The sequence below is a fragment of the Lynx rufus genome, unplaced genomic scaffold, assembly GCF_022079265.1.
Source record: "Lynx rufus isolate CCGP_SWC_20201006 ecotype Redwood Valley unplaced genomic scaffold, mLynRuf1.p SCAF_25, whole genome shotgun sequence".
Taxonomy (NCBI): Eukaryota; Metazoa; Chordata; class Mammalia; order Carnivora; family Felidae; genus Lynx; species Lynx rufus.
The window spans coordinates 4,995,029-5,017,137 of NW_025814840.1; the positions used below are offsets into that span (position 1 = coordinate 4,995,029).

General features: G+C 41.7%; 1 protein-coding gene across 1 annotated transcript in view; it reads right to left on the minus strand.

Annotated features, from left to right (window-relative positions):
• Positions 1-9,219: 9,219 nt before the first annotated feature.
• PRKG1 (protein kinase cGMP-dependent 1) overlaps positions 9,220-22,109 on the minus strand; it is a 1,154,193-nt gene continuing 1,141,303 nt past the window's right edge. The window contains exons 13-18 of the mRNA XM_047088578.1: positions 20,846-20,987; positions 19,255-19,418; positions 12,919-13,041; positions 12,774-12,836; positions 11,401-11,467; positions 9,220-10,026 (exon numbers count right to left, since the gene is read on the minus strand). Coding sequence (XP_046944534.1) covers positions 9,928-10,026; positions 11,401-11,467; positions 12,774-12,836; positions 12,919-13,041; positions 19,255-19,418; positions 20,846-20,987 — 658 coding nt within the window. The 3' untranslated portion in view covers positions 9,220-9,927. The remainder of the gene's footprint in view (positions 10,027-11,400; positions 11,468-12,773; positions 12,837-12,918; positions 13,042-19,254; positions 19,419-20,845; positions 20,988-22,109) is intronic.

The following is a 22,109-nucleotide window of genomic DNA, read 5'->3' on the forward strand; positions in this document are numbered from 1 at the left end:
TTTTGGAGGTTTTCCAGACTTTTTCCTGTGGTTGATTTCAAGCTTCATAGCATTGTGATCTGAAAGTGTGCCTGGTAAGATCTCATTTCTTTTATACCTGTGAAGGGCTGTTTTGTGACCCAGTATGTGATCTATGTTGGAGAATGTTCCATGTGCACTCGAGAAGAAAGTGTATTCTGTTGCTTTGGGATGCAGAGTTCTAAATAGATCTGTCAAGTCCATCTGATCCAATGTATCACTCAGGGCCCTTGTTTCTTTATTGATCCTGTGTCTAGATGATCTATCCATTGTCGTAAGTGGGGTATTCAAGTCGCCTGCAGTTACCACATTCTTATCAATAAGGTTGCTTATGTTTGCAATTAACTGTTTTATATATTTGTGGCCTCCTGTATTCGGCGCATAGACATTTACAATTGTTAGCTCTTCCTGATGGATAGACCCTATGATTATTATATAATGCCTTTCTTCATCTGTTGTTACATCCTTTCATTTAAAGTCTAGTTTGTCTGATATAAATATGGCTACGCCAGCTTTCTTTTGACTTCCAGTAGCATGATAGATAGTTCTCCATCCCCTCACTTTCACTCTGAAGGTGTCCTCAGGTCTAAAATGAGTCTCTTGTAGACAGCAAATAGATGGGTCTTGTTTTTTTATCCATTCTGATACCCTATGTCTTTTGGTTGGAGCATTCAGTCCATTTACATTCAATGTTATTATCGAAAGATATGGGTTTATAGTCATTGTGATGTCTGTAGGTTTCATGCTTGTTGTGACGTCTCTGGTCCTTGCAACATTTCACTCACAGAATCCCCCTTGGGATCTCTTGTAGGGCTGGTTTAGTGGTGATGAATTCCTTCAGTTTTTGTTTGTTTGGGAAAACCTTTATCTCTCCTTCTGTTCTGAATGACAGACTTGTTGGATAAAGAAATCTCGGCTGCATATTTTTTCTGTCCATCACATTTAAGATTTCCTGCCATTCCTTTCTGGCCTGCCAAGTTTCAGTAGATAAGTCTGCTCCTAATCGTATGTGTCTACCTTTGCATGTTAAGGCCCATTTATCTCTAGCTGCTTTCAGAATTCTCTCTTTATCCTCGTATTTTGCCAGTTTCACTATGATATGTCGTGCAGAAGATCAATTCAAGTTACGTCTGAAGGGAGTTCTCTGTGCCTCTTGGATTTCAATGTCTTTTTCCTTCCCCAGATCAGGGAAGTTCTCAGCTATGATTTGTTCAAGTGCACCTTCAGCCCCTTTCTCTCTCTTCCACTTCTGGAATTCCTATGATACGGATATTGTTCCATTGATTGCATCACTTAGTTCTCTAATTCTCCCCTCATATTTCTGGGTTTTTTTAATCTCTCTTTTCCTCAGCTTCCTCCTTTTCCATAATTTAGCTTCTAATTCACCTATTCTCTCCTCAGCCTCTTCAATCTTAGCTGTGGTCGCCTCCAATTTATTTTGCACCTCATTTATATCATTTTTTAGCTCCTCATGACTATTTCTTAGTCCCTTCATCTCTGTAGTAATAGATTCTCTGCTGTCCTCTATGCTTTTTTCAAGCACAGCGATTAATTTTATTACTGTTGTTCTAAGTTCTTTTTCTGTTATATTGCTTAAATCGTTTTTGATCAATTTGTTAGCTTTTGCTACTTCCTGGAGTTTCTTTTGAGGAGAGTTCTTCCATTTCGTCATTTTGGTTAGTCCCTGGGGTGGCGCAGATCTGCGGGGCACTTCCCCTGTGCTGTCTGGAGTAACTTGTATTGGTGGGTGGGGAGTGGTGTGGCCCCTGTGTGGGCTGCTTGCACACTGCCAGGCTTGTGGTGCTGCTTTGATGGGATCTGGCGTATTACCTGGGGTGGATCCACAAGGTGCACAGGGGCGGGAGGGTCAGACTCAGCTTGCTTTGCCTTCAGTGGTCCGCTTTGGGAGGGGCCTGCGGCACCTGGAGAGAGGCAGACCTGTTGGAGGGATGGATCCGCAGAAGCACAGCGTTGGGTGTGTGGCTGGTGCAAGCAAGTTCTGTGATGGGGAGTGGTTTCCTTAGGGGTTTTGGCTGGGGGATAGGAGAGGGAGATGGAGCTGGCCAGTGCTTTTGTTCCCTGTCGACCTGAGCTCTGTTTCCCGGGGTCAACACCTCTCCCTCCCAGTATCCTTTCGCCCTCCCGCTCTCCGAGCAGAGCTGCTGACGTTTAACGTTCCAGATGTTAAGTCCCGCTGGGGGTCAGAACTCCCTCCCTCTAGCCCCTCTGCTTTTGCAAGCCAGACTTTGGGGGCTCTTCCTTGCCAGGCAGGCTGCCCCTCCACCGCCCCAGCTCCCTCCCGCCAATGCGTGTAGCGCACACCTCCTCTACGCCCTTCCTACCCTCTTCCACGGGCCTCTTGTCTACGCTTGGCTCCGGGAGTCCGTTCTGCCATTCTTTGGGCAGTTTTCTGGGTTATTTAGGCAGGTGTGGGTGGAATCTAAGTGATCAGCAGGACGCGGTGAGCCCAGCGTCCTCCTACGCCGCCATCTTCCCAAGACCAGCCCATGTGCCTTTGAAAATAATATATATTCTACTGTTTCAGATGAAATGTTTTGTATATATCTATTGTGTCCATCTGGCCCAATGTGTCAGTCAAAGACAGCGCTTCCTTGTTGATTTTCTGCCTGGATGATCTATCCATGATGGAAGTGGGGTTTTAAAGTTCCCTACTATGGTTGTATTACTGTCAATTTCTCTCTGTCTCTCTCTTTTGTTCATTAATATTTGTTTTGTGTATTGAGATGCTTCTTTACTGAGTGCATGGACATTTACAATTATGGTCTCTTGTTGGATTGTTCCTTTATCATTATATAATATTCTTCTTTATCTTCCATTATAGTCTTTGTTTAAATGTCTATTTTGTCCACGGGCCCCTGGGCGGCTCAGTCAGTTGAATGTAAGAATTCGGCTCAGACCATGATGTCACTGTGGGTTTGAGTCCCACATCGGGCTCTGTGCTGACAGCATGGATCCTGCTTGGGATTCTCTCCCTCCCCATGCCCCTCCCCCACTCCCTCCCTCTCTATTTATTTATCCCCAAAATAAATAAACTTTTTAAAAAAAGTCTAGGGGCGCCTGGGTGGCTCGGTCGGTTGGGCTTCCGACTTCGGCTCAGGTCACGATCTCACGGTCCTTGAGTTCGAGCCCCGCGTCGGGCTCTGTGCTGACAGCTCGGAGCCTGGAACCTGCTTCGGATTCTGTGTCTCCCTCTCTCTGACCCTCCCCCATTAAATCAGGCCTATTGCTTATCTCTGTTTCACTTATTTCTTTTTCTGAGCTTTGTTCTCGTTCCTTCTTTTGGAGCATGTTCCTCTGCGTCCCCATCTTGCTTGACTTCCTGTGTGTGCTTCTATGGATTAGGCAGAACAGGTGCTTTTTAGCCCGAGGGTATGGTCTTGTGTATGGCTGTCCCCTAGACAGACTGTGTGTGCTTGGTGACTTTTTCTGGCTGGCTGGAGCTGGGGCTGGCGTGGGCTGGAGATCGTGAGGCTTTCCATGTGTTGGGAACCCTGTCAGAGTAGCTAAAGCTGATGAGGACGCAGGCTCTGTTCAGTGCACTGAGGGCACACTGCCAGGACAGCTGAAGCTGAGACGGGCACAAGCCAAGGTGTCCTGGGGTGCTCTGTGTGTGGGGTGGCGGATCTGAGGTGGCAGTGGGAGGTCTCTGAATTGCTCTGCACGGAAAGTACCCCGGCAGGACACCGAAAACGAAAGTAGGGGCAAGCTGTAGGCACCTGGGGCTCTACACACAGAGGTTCATCTTGGCAGGATAGCTGAAGCTGAAGTGGATGTAAACTGGGGTGTTCTAGAACTCTCCATGTACAGGGTGCCCCAAAGACGCTGCTAGAGCTGAGGCAGGGCACAGGCTGGTTGGTCATTGGGTGCTCCATGCAGGGGGTGCCCTGGCAGGACAGCTAACTTTAAAATGGGCATGGGCTGGTGTGGTCACCGAGCTCTCTGAGCAAAATATGCCCTGGCGAGACAGCTGACGCTGAGCTGGGTACAGGCCGGTTGTCCCACGGTGTCCGGTGCAGGGAGAGCCCTGGCCAGGCTACTGGAACCAAGACCTGTGCGGGCGGGAGCGTCCTGGGGTGCTCTGTGCGGGGGTCCCCTGGCCACGTGGCTGGAAACATGTCCATAACTCCTCATGGACTTTTTCTTTGGTCTTTTACGTTATCATTCCTGAAATGCTTTTCCACGAATCCTCTTTTCCTCTTTCTCTTCCATGGATGTGTATAGATATTTTCACCAAAATATGCTAAGGTGCTTTTTAAAAATATAGATTCTGGGGCTATGTCAAAATAACCGCGGGTGGTGCTGGAAATATTTTCACCGTATTTCCCAGATACATATCACGTCATCGATGGTAAAAGAACACTGGCTTGGAACATGTGTCTTGAGCCTATTAATTTCTATGAAATCTGTGCCAACCCTCAGGATTCTTAGTGATACCTTGCTTTCTCTTTTTTCTTTTAATTTGGTGGTATTAGTATTATTATTATTGCATGAGCCTTAATTCGTCTGGTTTTGCTAATGGGCATGTGGATGGTTTGTTTTTTGCCCCATAGACTCACCCTGGTCAAAAAACATAGGTGGAATAGGTAAACATTACTGTTTTTTTTTTTCTTTCAGTTTATGGGGCTTCTGAGTTGGAAAGGAGAAGTATGGAACAAGAGAAAAACTCTAGGGATCTCAGAAAAAAACAAGGTTTCTCTGTGTTATGTGCCTTACACATTTAGGGCTATAACTGAGACTCGACATTCTGCTTGCACATCTACCCTTAATCAAGCTGCGTGAGCAACAATACATTCAAGCCAAATTTATAATCGATTCCTGCTCTCATCGGTAATTGTGTGATTTACTTCAGTTGCAATTAACTTGTGCAAGATGTGACCGTGGTGTGAATGCAACATCCTCACATGCTTCAGCTAATCATCACGAGTATTGATCTGCATGCCTCTCCAAAAACTGTAAGTAACACCAAAGGAAAACAAAACTTCCCAGGATCAAAGACGACCGTTCTTAGATCAAGGGTATGAAAATCACAGAATATAAGGGAAGGATACTGAAAACCATGGTTGAGTTCTATTTGCAGAAGAAATGAGATGACTGGATGTGCTACAAAGATTCACGAAGCTGCTTTTCCTAGAAGTCTTAGCACACAGCCTTATACAAGACTTAACCTTTCTGATGTTTTGCCGAGTTCACAGTTTGACCAAGGGTAGCCCAAACAAGGAGAGTGTGGTGGGGGTGGGGGGGAGGTGGGGGGGGAGGGGGAGGGGGAGGGGTAGTGGCACACAGAACACCACCGAGGTTGGGGCTTGTGTGCGTATCCACATTTGCCTTTCTGTTCACACTGGATGGCCTGACTTACCTGACTTATCCCCACTGAATTCTTTAAACTGCTATGCTAGCTTAGCTTTCTTTCAGATCATAATACATGCCGGTGTGAAGGACACCTGGGTCCTGAGTAACATTTCTCTTGTTTCGGCGACGTTCTAAAATAGCGCTGCGGCGTATTTCCATTCCAGGAGGATTCATCAACCGTGTTCTCGAAATCTTGTCTGGAATGAAACATCAACTAAGTTCAAAAGTAATTATTTTTTTTATTTCAACTCTATAAAGTATACAACAGGCACTCAGCAACTACAGCTGCAGGAAAAATACAGAGCAAATCAAAGCAGGTTAATTTTATGAAAAAGTTTTTAATCTACATCAAAAGAGTGCAAGTGGTCACTGACCATTTGATGACAGTGGTTGCATTCTGACTAACAAAGGACTCTTTCATGTGGAACAAATTGTAAGAGGACAATCAAATAACCATAGCTGTAAGAATACAAAAGAACCGACCAATTGTAAAAACATCATACAATGAAATAAAGTGGACAGATGATGCCTAAAGAAATGTCCCTTTCCTCGGAAAGCCCAAACCTCTGAGTCACTGTCAGGGTCCCAGAGTTCTGTTAATTCAGGGGCAGATAAGGAGGAGGGCTAACAACACGCTTCCAATGTTTATCTTCCCAGATCTGTTGCAAACTTGCCTCCTACGTGATTTGCATATACAAGAACTCAGAAAGCATCCTGTTTTGTTGAGGAGTGCGCTAAGGTACGTTTTCCTCATTGGTTTCATAACGACGTGTCACTTGCTGATTCTTCTTTTGAGTTGGGTCGTTACGAATGGAGTCTATAAAATGAGGCATTAGAACTTGACTGCACTAATTTTTTTTTTTTAACTGGATCTGCACAGCTTAGCAAAACAGGAATACCTGTGTACAGACTGATAGTATGTCATAGATTAATTTGACCTGCACGTACATTTATACATTTCACAGAAATGACGCTGTATCTCAGTAACAGATACACAGCTCTGGTACATGTAACAGAAATTAGAGAACAACTTCATCATTTCTGTAATTCATCAATATTATATAATAAAGGCTTAGAAATTGTTAGCAGAAAGAACTGTAAAACGCAGCAAGCTAAGAAAGGACAACATTTTGAGGTGGATTTGTCTTTCTCATGCAGCATAACACCAAATTTGTTTTTTAATAGGATGCCAGGAATTTAAGGCACTTGCAACAATGCCAGATAGCCAGGTCATGTCCTAAACTATGGAACAGATGAAACCATACAGTGGACGTAATTTTCAATAATACTGACAATTATGACATTAATTCAAGTCTACTTGGACCTAAAAACATTATTCAGTACAAAGAAGATGAAATAATAATGCTGTGAAACACTAAAAAAAGGTATATGTACCACAAAATATCACACAAAAATATCTATTTACATAAATATTTGTCTGTGGTCCTATTGTGAAAGAAAACATCGTTATGGATAATGCACAGATCACCTCTACTGTATGAATCCGTTCTAATTTCCTTATTTTCAGTGTGGTAGCTGACTTCTCTAAGCTCGCCATTAGCTCAGTCCTTTAGAAATGAAACCAGAAAAATTCAATAGTTGAACTCATGTGTTACACATGTGTGATTCACATGCAAATCCCCTAATTTTAAGTAAGAAACGTGACTTGTAAAGAATATCATCAAAATAAACTTGTTTTCAATGCCACATGGATCTGATTCATATGTGAGTAACAGAGAAGGTACAAACATGAAAATCATTGATAGGAAATTTCCAGAAATCGTTTTCTCTAACGTATTCAGTGTATCTCAAATATTGGGATGTCCCTTTCCTTTGGCAGTTTTCAGTTTTCCTGTGCGTCAGGAGGCACAGAAAGCCCTTATTTCCCAGACTCAAAGTATTAACAAGAAAGTCAGTTAACGAATCACACGAGTTGGCACTATTCTAACTTAGCCAGATGTTCTCCAGTGTAAGAACATGGAGGGGTATGAAAAATTCGGAAATGAAGTGAGATGCGCTTTACGGAGCTGACCGTGAATTTTAGCCCTAGTGTCTTAGGACAGGATTTAAATCCTTACATTTCAATGCCTAAGATTAGATGACTGTTAGCAATTTTTGGAAGATGGTCGCCTTTGTTTGCTAGTGATTGCTTTAGACATCCTAATGCAGCGCCACAGGTGACATGAACGAAGACAGAGCGACAGATGGGAGAGACGGCCGACAGTGCCATTGAGCTGAATGTTCTCTTCATTCCTCAGAGAACCTGTACGTTGTTGTCTTAGACTTGAACCATAGTTTCAACATCCACGGTAAGGGCTAACCTCTGGGGTTACTGGGGCATTTGGAAAACTGCGGGAGCAGATTCTCTTAAATAACGATGAGATAAACTTAGTATCTAGCAAATCGTTAGCATGCCTAAAGCACTCTTTTAACAAAACTCACTGAACATTGACCATGATATTGAAATTATGTACTTTTACGAGCCCAGTTAAAAGCAATATAAAAATTCTGAAATAGCACTCACAGCTGGATTTTAGCTTGGTACATTTTATATTCTGAAATCTGTAGAAGAAAGTGGATATCTTGGGGAATAAATTGATCTTAAGCAATTGTTTGCAAAGGCCAGAAAAACACAGGAGTAACCGTACCATCTTGGGGGTCAAAGTTTTAATTTAAAAGTTTAACTTTACTCTGATTGTTTAATATGCCCTTATAATTTTTATTCCCCAAATGTTTTTTTTAGATCATTACGTGTTGATATTCTATTCTAAAGTAGTCTCAGTATGAAAAAATCAATGACCGACGTGGACATGTTTTTTGCAGAACCGTCTACGTTTGATTGACTTTAAAAAAAAGAAAATTCTCTCCTGGAACAAGGCAAACTTCAATTTGATGTACCAAATTCACACACAGCTCTAAATCAGGATGACAGCTTGTAAGATTATGCGTTTGTCTACGCAGGTTTAACGCTACTTGTCCAGGAAAACCTTCCAAATGTCTCTGCTACTTAGAACAGCCCATAGCAGTCAACTTGCCCGTCAACAGAGGATTCACTTTAAACTGCCGATTCTTCTCTCCTCATGAAAAAGCAAATCAGTCTGGTATTTTCAGATTCGTTTCAGGATTGCAATACTTCCGTCCTACTTAATGAAAACTTCTGCTTAAGAAATCAGGGTCCTGTGTTCTCCTCTACTCTCACGCATGCATGACCTCACATCGGCTCATTCACAAAAAGGGAATCAACACCTGGCCAGGTCCTGTCCTGTTCCCTGACCTCGCATAAGGAAGGTCCCTCATCTGGTAAATCTTGATGATTTTGTGCTTCCTTCTTCTTCTTTTTGGTTCAGGCCTAAGACAAGAAGCCAGCTGAATGGGTTTTAATCACCTTTCCCCTCAACCCTAGACTATGTTGTGTAAGTGAAATCCGACGGGAGTTTCATCGGTAAATGTAGTGAAAATGCTTGAGTCTCTGGCTACACAGGTGATGATTAGAATTTGTGTTGTCTGCTCAGACACGGACATTTACAGATGAAAGATATACATAGCACCTATATAGTTTATTTTTATTTTTGGACGGATCTTCATCCCTCTCCACCCCACCCCCCCCACCCCGTCCCCACCCCAAGGGTTGATTTTTATAAAAGGGACTATTTTAAGCCTCAGTCTGAGAGTATGTTAGGTAATAAAGAAAAATCAATTGGCTGCTAGTCACTGATTTCCAGGACCATCCTGAAGCACGATATTTGAAACGATATGAAATGGTTTGTGAATTGCTTTTTTTTTTCCACTCTGTCATGCCAATTTATCAAAAAAAGAAACAAACAAATGTCATGCAGGTTGGTTTTTTTTTTTTTTTTTCAATCCTCCGTGAAAACGCATATATACCCGCCGTGAGGCTTCATAGCAGTTGTGCTTTGATTGTATCAATTTTTAAAATCTGTCAGAAAGGAAAGGTAACATTCAGCCTCGTCATCAGCACTGTTGGGAAACAAAATCAGGAAACTTCTAGCACTGGTTTGACATGAACGCCGTGACCCATAGATGCGTGGCCCTCTTCCGTATGGTATAGACACCGGCTTGTGCTAATAGATCCCACGGCCTCCCTTGAAGGAAAGGAAGAGCCCCGTTTTGGTACCACGGCAACCCATCGTACCCCATACATTATTTTTTGATCTTGGCCATTCTAGCAAGGTACGGACTCTTTTTCTAGGTTGAAGTATTTCTTACAGTCTTTCAAATTACAGTCCGAGCAAAGCAAGATCATTGCAACGACAGGAAACCTCTCTTTACTGGCGAAGGGCTTTGCTTCAGGACCACCATGTCAACTGCTATTTTTAGGATCAAACAGAAAACATGTAAAGAGCACTACTGTCGTCTAAGCAAGAAGTCCTCATGCCACTGTAGTTACTGGAGCAGCATCGATCAAAGGCATCATGGTGACCCCGAGCACTGATCTTCTCTCCGTCCCTCAGGTTTGCTGTCAGCCGTGTCTCAGAGAAAGCTGACTTCAGCAAGGCAGAAGCAGGTAAGAGAAATACATTAGAAGTCTATGTCCCAGCCCGAGTTGTCATCAGGTGGTGGCTCATCACTGTCCTCAGGGAAACTGTCAAAATTGCTTGTGTCTGTGGGTGATGCAACCTACAAATGAGAGAGGGCGTGACTGAGAAGGGATTTCTTGACTTTTGGGTTTTTTTTTTTTTTTTTAGTAAAATCCCAAACTAGATTTTTAAAAAGCATTCTTTATTCATTCCCCGATCAGTGACTGTTGTTTGAATGGCTACCAGGTGGCAGGCTTTGTGCTTTTTACTGGGGCTAAGGGCGGTGAATAAAAAAAGACATTGCTCTTGCCCTACCCTGGCAGGGAGTACCTTGTAGGACTAAAAACAAATAATCACCAAAATCTGTAGATGACTATAAGGTTTGCTTAGTGTTAGGAAGAAAAAAGACTTGAGAGTATGAGTGATGATGGAAAGCCTCTTTGAAAAAATATTATTTCAAAACTAAGAATTGGTGAGTTCAAAAAAGAGGATGTAGCACGTGCAAAGGTCCAGAGGTGAGAGAGAGTGCTTCATGCTGTGAAGTGATCCAAAGGGGCCAGTGTGGCTGCTGTGTAAGAGAGGATAGGACTGGAATGAGAAATAGGAGAAGCAGGCAGAAATCAGGCTGGGTAGAGCCCTGTGGACCATCTTAAGTCTTGTGTGTGTTTATTTCAAGTAGAATAAAAGCCATTTCTGACCTCGGTCAGAACTCTTGCAAATTTCTTGGGCAAAGTCCAAACTGCAGAGCATCAGTAAAAGCAGTAAAAAAATCCATCCTTTAGTTTCCCTCATATTCTATAATATTTAGAACCTCTTAGATACTAATATATATGTATATGGGTATATCCATAAAAGGAAACCTCTGGTGGATGTAGGCAAGTATCATTCAGGCTCACTCTCTACTCTTGTTCTAAAAACAAAACTTGAAGGATGCAATTAGAATCTGCGATGTGAGCCACGGTAACGGGGTTTTTGTTTGCGAACAGGCATGAGCACTGACACAGAAATGAATCTCAGGAGCAGGGAAAATGCTTCTGAGTCAAGAGCAGGGGAAGGAAGCAGGTACCTGAAAGGCTCAGGACCACAAAGCGGTCTGTGTCTTTTCGTAAGGATGCAGCATTAAACGGAAATAACGTAAAAATGCAATCGACTGAAATCGATTTCAAGTTAATGCAGTCCAAACACTGAGTCGCCCTCACTGGGCTGCTATGTCACAAAAAACTCGATATGTTCAGAAAAGACAGTTAAGGAACCAGAATCCTTTTCTTTTAGAGCCCGATAAAAGGATAAATAAATTGGAACGAATAGTTGAAACAGGTAATGATGGAATACACATACAATAACCATCTCCTAACTGGCCTGTTTTTAAGGTTGCATTTTAGATACTATTCTAATGTGGTACTTCTATAGTTTATTTAATCTGATCACAGGATAAAACCTTGTCACACAAGTATTCGCTGGGAAGTCTACTTACACTTGGTATTATAGGAGGTGTCAAGGTGCCTTTTCTTAAGCCTTCCCAGTTAAAGCCCTCAAACCATCTAGGAAAGGGAGGAGAAAAAGGAGCTGGTTAAAGGCATTTTACTTTAGCTGAAACCCCGTTGCAACATATTTGATGTGGAAATATCCACACAGGATGGAAAGCAGAAAGGCGAACATTTTCAACGTGACATAAATGTATCCGGTGTCACTGAAAACTTTTACAGTTGTTTTATACAATGCATATTTTAAAAATCTAATTGTTGAAATATTTAACATCGGTTACAAATAACTCCTTTGTCCCCCTGGCAATTTCGTCACAATGTCTGTATGACCTTGTTCCCGTACTACCAATATAACTTAGTAAGTGTCATGATATCCTTAGCCCATGATCTACTTGGACATCTTATTTTCAGGCAATGGAACCAGGGCATGAAAGTCAGGACAGAAAATTATTTTTCCAGCTTTGTACTGATTCCTTGGGCAGCCTAATTAACCTTTTCACATCACTATATTAGTCAGGTCTAACTCTGACTTGGTACTGTTTTTGTGTTCGTAGCAGAAAACATTGAATATGCAATACTAGGGTCATAATAATTTCTAGTAAAATGTCATTTTTAGTTAAGTGTTAAAAAAATGAAGGTATTTGTGTTCAGATTTTCTGTGCAAATGAGGAGCAGATAACACTAAGTTTTTTGTTTGTTTTGTCTTTAAAAGTTTTCAGCAGTAGCAAATGCATACACCAAATTCTTAGCAGGTGTTTTAGGTATTTATAGATACTTTGGTAAATAAGTTCTTTTTGCACAGATGTGAATTTCCTGTGGGTGTTACACAAACAGACTAATAAAAAACAACAATTGGGTCTTAGATTAGCACTCAGATATCCAATTAACTAGGTAAGGTTTAATATTTAAGATGCTGCCATCACCTAAAAACAATGCTGTACTCAGTACTATGTTTTATCATCTAATTGGGAAGCGGGTGGAAAAATATATTCCAGTTTTAGTCTAGGAAATGAGGCATGATATGGTGGAGGACTTGTGTTTTTGATATTCTGGTAGAGAATAGAATTCTAGAATCCACCTAGAATTCAATCGATCAATCTAGCTCACATTTCCTCTTGGTGCCAGAGAGGAGCAATGCTCCTTAGCGTGAGCTAGGAGAAACTGAATTCAGTGAATCGGTCACTTAGTATGGCACAGGGTCGCGTGTGGCTGTGCTGTCCCCAAAGGCTAACTGGTCTGAACGTCCCCTCCAGTGTTCCCATGGGCCAACTGTGTCGGTCACACAGCCAGTAGCTTAAAAAGAACAGCCTGGGGAGGGGCTTTCTGGACCCTCCCACAGAAAGGTCAAGGGAAGAACACTTACTTGTGCTTTTGAATGTCTTTGACGCCATTTTTCAAATTGCCTAGTCTTTCCGATGGGTTATCCCTGGAAAGAAAACAACAACTGTAAGGGATCCAATCATGTTCCCATCATGATCCTTTCAAACGTCATGTGGCCAAACGCTTACCTGCATAGTTTTTTAATTAAATTAGCAGCATTTTTGACAATCTTCTTTGGAAATTCTATCATGTCAATCCCTCTCAGTATGATGTTATAGGTTTTCATAGGGTCTGGGCCTGAGAATGGCGGGCTGCAAAGGTGAGAGGTGAAAACAGAATCACTTGTATTTTCTAAATAAGAAATCCTAAACTGTTATAACTCCACCAGTCTTATTTGGGGACATATGTTAGTCGTGGTAACACGGAACGATGCTGGATTAATAGCAAAACCATGTGGAAACCTTTGTGAGTAAATCATGTAGCAAAACCGTATACGGGGGGGGCCTGGATGGCTCAGTGGGTTAAGTGTCCTGCTTTGGCTCAGGCCATGATCTTGCGGCTTTAACCCCCCCGCGTTGGGCTCTGTGCTGACAGCCTGGAGCCTGCTTCGGATTCTGTGTCTCCCTCTCTGTCTGCCCCTCCTCCACTCGCTCGTGCACTCTCTTCCTCAAAAATAAATAAACATTAAAAATACAAACAGCCACCCCCCGCCAAACCATATATGGGTCAAGTTCATCTGCCATTCCTCTCATGTCTTGTTAGTCTTGCTGTCCTTGGCCATTCAAGACGTGGCTTCCACTTTCTAGCCCTTTTCCTGCACCTGTCAGCTCACCGATTACACTCAACACGAAGTCCAAAATCACTAGACGGCTACAAGGATGCCAGTAATAGGACTCCATCTCCTGCTAACACCACCCTCACTCGCTGGGATCAGGACGCCATGTCTGCTCTCTGAAATACCGAGCATCTTCGCCCCTCAGAACGCGGTTTGTTTCGCCTGGAAGGTTCTTCCCATATTTACCTGGCTAAAGGGTTATGCCGCTTTCCCAAAAAAGGTCTACTCCGATCAACCTACGGGATGGAACTGATCCCGTCACCTCTGTCAACCAACATAATGCGACAATTTAGTTTACTACTTGAATTTAAACTTGGTTGTATTTTTTTTAAGTAATCTCTACACCCACTGTGGGGCTCAAACTCCCAACCCAGAAATCAAGAGTCCTATGCTCCACAGACTGAGCCAGCCAGGCACCCCTTGAGTTTAAACTTAAAAGAGTCACCTGCCATGATCTCTTCCACATCCTTTAGCTTTTTCACAACATCTCGCCGTCCATTTCCCCCTGGCATTACCTATTCTTGCTTCCTCTGTTGGAGAGTAATTGACCACATAAGCAAATGTTTACTTCTGGGCTCTCTGTTCGGCTCCCATGGTCTGTGTGTCTACTTTTGTGCTTTGTTCTTCTTTCTTAGGATTGCTTCTGCTATTCAGGGTCTTTGGTGGTTTCATACAGATTTTAGTATTATTTGTTCTAGTTCTGTGAATAATGCTATTGGAATTTTGATAGGGATCGCACTGAATCGGTAGAGTGATTTGGGTAGTATGGACATTTTAACAATACGAATCCTTACAATCCAGGAGCACAGACCATGTTTCCATTGGCTCCCATTTTCTTTCATCAAAATTTAATAGTTTTTGGAGAACAGGTCTTTCACCTCCTTGGTTAAATTTATCTTTAGTAACTTTATTTTATTTTTTGGTGCAATGTAAATAGAATTGCTTTCTTAAGTTGTCCTTCTGCTTTGTTATTAGTGAATAGAAACACAACAGATTGCTGTGTATTAATTTTTTGTCTTCCAACGTTACTGAGTTCACTTATTATTTCTAACGGTTTTTTGATGGCGTATTTAGGGTTTTCTACGTGTAGTACTGTGCCATCTGTAAACAGTGACAGTTTAAATTCTTCCTTACCAGGTTGGATGCCTTTTATTTCCCTTTCTTGTCTGACTGCTTCAGCTATGACTTCCAGTACTATGTTGAATAACTGTGGTGATAGTGGAAATTCTTGTATTGTTTCTGGATCTCTCAGTTTCTCACCATTGAGTATGATGTTAGTTGGGGTTTTTTCATATACGGACTCTAATATGTTAAGGTATGTTCTTTCTAAACCCGCTTTGTTGAGGGTATTATATACAGATGCTGAATTCTGTCAAAACCTTTTTATGCATCTGTTAAGATGATCATATGGGCTTTACCCTTTTTCTTGTCAATGTGGTCTATGACGTTGATTGATTTGAGAATACTGAACCACCCTTCTATCCCCAAAATAAATCCCACCTAATCGTGGTGAGTGATCCTTTTAATGCATTATTGAATGTGGTTTGCTAATATTTTGTTGAGAATTTTTAAATCCAGGTTCTTCAAGTATATTGACCTGCAGTTCTCTTTTTTGGTAGTGTCTTTGGTTTTGGTATCAGTGTAATACTGGTCTTATAAAATGAAGGTTTCTTTTTTTTTTTTTTAGTAATAGTTTGGGGAGACTAGCTATCAGTTCTTCCTTAAATGTTGGGTACAATTCACCTGTGAAGCCCTCTTTTCCTCAGCTTTTGTTTATTGGGGTTTTCTTGATTACTAGTTATAGGTTTGTTTTTAAAACAATTTTGTTACTAGTAATAGGTTTGTTCAGATTTGCTATTTCTTCCTGATTTTGTTTTGAACAATTGTGTATTTCTAGAAATTTATCCATTTCTTTCAGATTGTCCACTTTGGTGGCACATAATTTTTATAGTATTCCTTCTCTAATAACCTTTGCATTTTGGTACTGTTGGTTGTTACTTTCCTTTCACTTCTGATATTAATTATTTGGATTCTCTTTTTTCCTTCATGAGTCTTGCTATATAGGCTTCTCTTTTTTCCTTCATGAGTCTTGCTATATAGGCTTCTCAATATTGTTTCTCTTTTAAGAAAACAATACCTTCATTGATCCTTTGTATTCTTTTTCTTTTTTGGTCTCTCGTTTATTTCCTCTCTGATTTTTATTATTTCCTCTCTTCTAATTTTGTCTTTGTTATTTTTGTAACTTCTTTACTGTTTGAGATAAGCCTCCGCTACTACAAATTTCCTTCTTAGAACTGCTTTTGCTGCTTCCCAGAGGTTTTGGATGGTTGTGTTTACACTGTCTCCATGTTTGTTGTTGCTGCTGGTATCTGTGTATTTTTAAATATTCCCTCTTTGATTTGTTCGTTGAGAAATTGGTCGTTTGGTAGCACGTTGTTTAGCCTCTTTATGTTTTGGGTTTTCTTATTTTTTGTAACTGATTTGTAGTTTCATACCATTGTGGTTGGAAAACATGCTTGAAATGATTTCAATCTTAAACGTATTGAGACTTGTAGCCTAAATTGTGCTCTATCCTGGGGACTGTTTCACGTGCTTTTCATTCTGAAAAGAATGTGTATTCTGCTACTGTTGGATGGAATGGGCCCTATCTGTCTGTTACGCCCATCTAGTCTAATGTGTCTTTCAAAGACACTGTTTGCTTACTGACTTTCTGCCTGGATGACAGGTCCATTGACACAAGTGGGGTGTTAATGTCCCCTGCTATGTTGTCTTACTGTCAATTTTCCCTTTATGTTCAGACTTGCTTAATGTACTTAGGTGCTCCCATGTTGGTGGATCGGTATTTACAACTTAAGTCCTCTTGTTGGATTGATCCCTTTATCTCTATGTAACACTCTTCTTTGTCTTTGTTACAGTCTTTTTTGGTCTATTTTGTCAGACATAAGTATTCTTACTGAAGCTTCTTTTGTCTTGTTTGTTTTTTTGGCTTCCTTTTGCACGCAATATCTTTTTTCCCCCCCCACTTTCAGTCTGCATGTGTCTTTCAAGTTTGCCTCTTGTAAGCAGCATACAGTTTTGTCTTTATGTGTATCTTTTATACATTTTAGTTTGTGGTTACCATGAGGTTCATATATAACAACATCCTAAGTATATAGTAGTCTATATTAAGTTGATGGTCACTTAAGTTAAACACATTCTGAAAGAACTTGATTTTTACCCTCCCCCACCACTTTGTGTATATACTGTCATATTTTACTGCTTTTTATTTTATGAGTTGCCTTAATATTATTAATATATAAAATATATATTATCTATAAAATAAAAATAGATTGTATTTATATAATTATATGTTATATAAATTAATATACATTTATATATATAATATTTTATATTTATATATATATTTTATATTTATATTTATATAATATAAATTATAATAATAAATATTAATGCCTTAATATTAATAAAAATCAAGTAGTTGATTTTACTACTTTTTCTTTTAACCTTCATACTAGCCTTATAAGTCATTGCTCTAGTCCCTTTACTGTATGTTTACTTTTATTAATGAAGTTTTTTTTCACTATTTTCTTCTGGTTATTGAAGAATTCCCTTTAACCATTTTTTTTTGATTTTCTGGTAAACTCTTCATTGCTCCTTCAAATCTGAATGATAAACTTGCTTGGTGGTGTATAATCTTTGACATTTATAAATATGTGCCATGGGTTCATCTTGTTTGGAATTCTTAGGGCTTCCTGAGAGTGGATGTCTACTTCCTTTCCTAGGGTAGGGAAGTTTTGAGTTGTTATTTCTTCAAACATGTTGTCTGCTCTTTTCTGTCTCTGGGACCCAGATAACGGGAATTATTGTTTGATGTTGTCCAAGAGATTCCTTAACTTCAATTTTTTTTAATTCCCCCCTCCCCCTTTTTTTTTTTTGCTGTTCAGCTGGGGTGCTTTCCATTTGCTCTGTCTTCTAGATCACTGGCCGTTCTTCTCTCTTCTAATCCACTATTTACTCCCTTTAGTGTATTTTACATTTCAGTTACTGTATTCTTCAACTCTGGTTCTTTTCTTGGTGTTTTCTATTTGTTAAAGTTCTCACAGAGTTCACCCATGCTTATCGCCATTTACCTTTTTTGAAGTTTTGTGTTCTTTCATATGGACCATATTCCCCTCTCTCCTCCTTTCGATCGACTTTGTTTCAACGAATTACAGAACCGCTGCTTCTCCTAAACTTGAGGGAATGACCTTCCGTGTGGTCATCCCTGTGTAGACCGTGTTTGCCTGCTGCCTTTGGCTGGCTCTACAGAGCGGTAGCTGCCATGGGCTCTGGATCCTGGGCCGCCCTGTTGGGGCGGTTCTGGGGCTGTCTGTGCTGAGACCCCCCTGGCAGGACAGCTGAAGTGGGTAGAAGCCAGGGGTCATGGGACCCTCCATGCAGAGGGCCCCCTGGCAGGACAGCTAGAGTCGAAGCGGGCATGGGCCAGGGGTCCCAGGGCACTTGACACTGGGTTGTCTTGGCAAGTCACGGAGAGCCAAAGTAGGGCACGTCTAGAGTATTCTGTGCTGTCTTACCTTGGTGAGATGGCTGGAGTCATAATGAGCACTGACCAAGGGTGTCCACACTGGTGGGACACCTGGGGTCAGGGGGCTGGGGCTCCCTGTGGTGGAAAGTCAGCTATGGTGCCTGGGCTCGGCTCCCCTCTGCACTGTCAAGGTGGAGGGGAAACATAAGTAGAGGTACCTGCCAGCTCCTGAGGACGACAGGGAGTCCCCACCACTTGGCAGGGTTCTAGGGCTGGTTCTGTTATTTGAAGTTGCCCTTTTAAGCCATGACTTAAGGTTCTGTGCCCGGGGCAGATGCACCCGCTCACCGTTTCTCTGTACGTTCCTCCCCACTCCAGCTCGTGGTGTTAGGGGTGGGGGTCCCCTCTGTTCCTGTTTCCCCAACTCTCTCTGTATCCCTCGTCATCTGTGTGGCCTCTCTCTCTCTTGTGCTAAAGCCAGTCAGGCAGCCCTCAGGTTCCCAGTAAGTTTTTCTACACACAACTTCTCCATGCCTTTGCCCCCTGTTGCCCTTCTAGTGAAGCCATGGGCTGTCCTTTCCTTGCTCTGTATGTCTGAGACCTCTACCCAGCCTTCTTCTGAACTCTGGTTTATAATGACCCTACTACTCATTGTCCCCCATGCACGGCACGGTGGGGTGTTTGTTTCTCTTTTTGTTGGGGATCTTCTTTTCCTTGCTGATGGCTATAAGAGCATTACACAGAAGACCTGCAAACTATTCCCGTTTCATTTAGGTATAATACTTGTCAACGTGTCCTCTTATCTCTATAAATAGTTGACCCCAGATATTTTTTTTATGCCACTATTACCTCCCTTGCTTCATTGCTGGCTAAGCAGCTAGGCTCAAAGATCTCACAGAAAGACACGAGGTTTTCCCACATTCTCACATATGTACAAGGAATTCGTAATGATGAGGGCAAAGGTTGACGTTGAGCTCCCGTCCTCCTCCAACCCATTTTAGAGTTTGTTTTACGAATCCCCGGGCACTTGCATAATTACTTGAAGTGCTGGACCAAGATATGGTGAAATGTGCCTTAAGATGGTCTAATCAGAGTGACAAAGGCAGGAGCGTGCAGCTGTTGGCTGATCTGTTTTTATCAGCAACTCTCTGCCAATGTCCGTACCTGCCAGTCAGAAGTTCATACATTAGGATTCCCAGTGACCAGTAGTCGGCTGAAATGTCATGGCCTTTGTTCAGGATGATCTCTGGGGCCACGTACTCTGGGGTCCCACAAAAAGTCCATGTTTTCTTTCCAAATCCTATTTTCTTTGCAAAGCCAAAATCAACCTTACAAAGAGAGAAGAACAAGTTATTTCAAGGCACTTACTTATTTTCAAGCTGAGAAGCAGTAAGGTACTTAGCTGAAGTGCACGGAATAATAGTGAAAACAGATGCATATCACTACAGTCCCATATTCCCAAAGGAGTCTTCAAACAAAGCCTCCCTGAGCAAAGTCAGTGTCAACAGGAAAAGTTAAAACCTGAGTATAGGCTGAAACTCACATCATTAAAAATACAGGTAAACCTTTCTTTCCAGAAACAGCTTCCATTTTTTTCCTCCTTTCCTGACCATGGAGGTCGGGCCATAACCCCTTTACTTAAAATTTTTAGAAGTCTAGGTGGACCTACTTGACACGTTTTCCAGAATATGCATGATTTCTGCTGGATTTAGGAAGCCGACAATTCGTTTAGCAATGAGAAGCCACTGGACTGCTCAAGGAACCCTGCCCCGAGTACACATAAACAGAGATACAATGCAAATGTGTCCTTCGTTTTTCTAGAAATGTTTCCGGACGGAGGAGCCTCGAATGCAGAAAACCTTTTTTTCTAAAATGATCTGGTTGAAAACACAAATAATGAACAGCCATTGATTTGATTTCCTTGAAAACCATACGCTGAATAAAAAGTCCCAAAGTTTAAACAATAGCCAGGCACTGACAGATTCAATGTCCACAAAAATTGTACATTTTATAACAGAACTTCGCTCCTACAGTAAATCTTTAGAGCGCTTGACAGATTTTATTATTGTGATCATTACTATCACTATAATTCAAATGGCCTAAATAACATTGCCTAGCAAGCGATTTTTTTCCTGTTAAGATTGTACTTAAATCTAAAATGTTAGGGGCGCCTGGGTGGCGCAGTCGGTTAAGCGTCCGACTTCAGCCAGGTCACAATCTCACGGTCCGTGAGTTCGAGCCCCGCGTCAGGCTCTGGGCTGATGGCTCAGAGCCTGGAGCCTGTTTCCGATTCTGTGTCTCCCTCTCTCTCTGCCCCTCCCCCGTTCATGCTCTGTCTCTCTCTGTCCCCAAAATAAATAAAAAACGTTGGAAAAAAAAAATTAAAAAAAAAAATAAAATGTTAAAAGGATTCATGGTTTTCTGATGTAAGTAGTCATTCCCTGTGAATGGCAGAAAGTGGACAAGAGAAAGGTCTACAAAGCTCTTCTAGAGGTCTATGAACACGTGTCCACAGGTCTGAGTCCATTTAAACACATCCTGCCAAGACAGTATTAAGACCTAGCCAATTTAATTTCTTACAACTTTTGCATCACTTGAAAGAAGAGTTGAAAGCAGTAATGCAAAGATAGGCTCTTAAGAAAAGTTACAGCGTTTACAAAGGAAAAGGGAGGTTTTAATGTTAGGAAATGAACACAGCTTTATGAACAGAGGTTTTAAACCCGTGGGGCAGAAACCGTGCGTAAAGGGCACTGACCAGTTTGGTGTAGCCTCGGTGATCCAGGATGAGATTTTCTGGCTTGAGGTCCCTGTAAATGATTCCTTTGGAATGCAGATAGGCGAAGGCTTCCACCACACACGCGGTGTAGAATCTGGTCGTAGAATCTTCAAACGAACCTCTGAGACACAGAAAATGAAAGTGTACAAGATGTTCGTTTCTCTGATAGGGTTTTATTTATTTTGTCCTCATTTCATTATATTCCTGTGCCAAACTTTGACCCTGGAGACCAATGTCCTCTGGCCAAATGCCATGTGATGGGTACTGCCCTGGGTTTTCAAAAGCCCTTGAAGACCACATCCAGGAATGCTTTGCCCTGACAAATGAGATAGTTAACTCTACCCTCCCGTAAGCACCGAGGCAGAGTTCAGCGTCATACCTACTTCTATAAGCTTCCCAGCACGCCCCTATCCTCTAACGAGACACAGCAGTGGACAGGGAGGAGACGAATCCTATTTTAGAGCTGTCTACCAAGGGTTGGGTTTGGTAAAGCAGTCATACTTATTTTTAGAGGGCTTGGTTTTGAATCTTCCTAAATAATACAGATACGGTTCATAAGAGCATGAATAAAAAGGTTAATGCTTCCAGAGAGCCATTTTGGAAATGAGCTGTGATGCTGTGTCGCAGTCATATATCACAAGCTAAATATCTTGCTTTCCAAAATTTTGCCAGCAAGAGAAATAACACCTATGTCCCACACTACTGCCTTCTTACTAGAAAAGATGGGGCAAAGAGATAATTAGAAGGAAAAAGGTACTCAGAAGGGAATTTAGATTAGTAAACTTGATTCTTACGTTTGGCAAAGAACGTTCACACTCTCTGTCCTCACTCTCTTTATTTAATGAAATAACAATAAAGGGAAGAAAAAAAAAAAACATTGGGATCTAAGGTTAGCTCCTTGGTTCCATAGCAGAAACTTTATACTTTAGCTGTTTTTTTCTTCCAAGAAATTCTTTAATTAAAAAAAAAAAACAAATTATATTTGAGAAAGAGAGAAAGAGGAAGCAGGGGAGGGGCAGAGAGATGGAGACAGAATCTGAATCAGACTTCACGCCTCTGACCTGTCAGCACAGAGCCCGACGCGGGGCTCGAACCCATGAGCCATGAGATGATGACCTGAGCCAAAGTCGCACGCTTAACCGACTGAGCCACCCAGGGGCCCCTAGAATCTTAAATATAATTACAAAGATGCTAGTGTCTCTCTTTAACAAAGTCGGAATTGTGAATTTATAAGGTCAAGAAA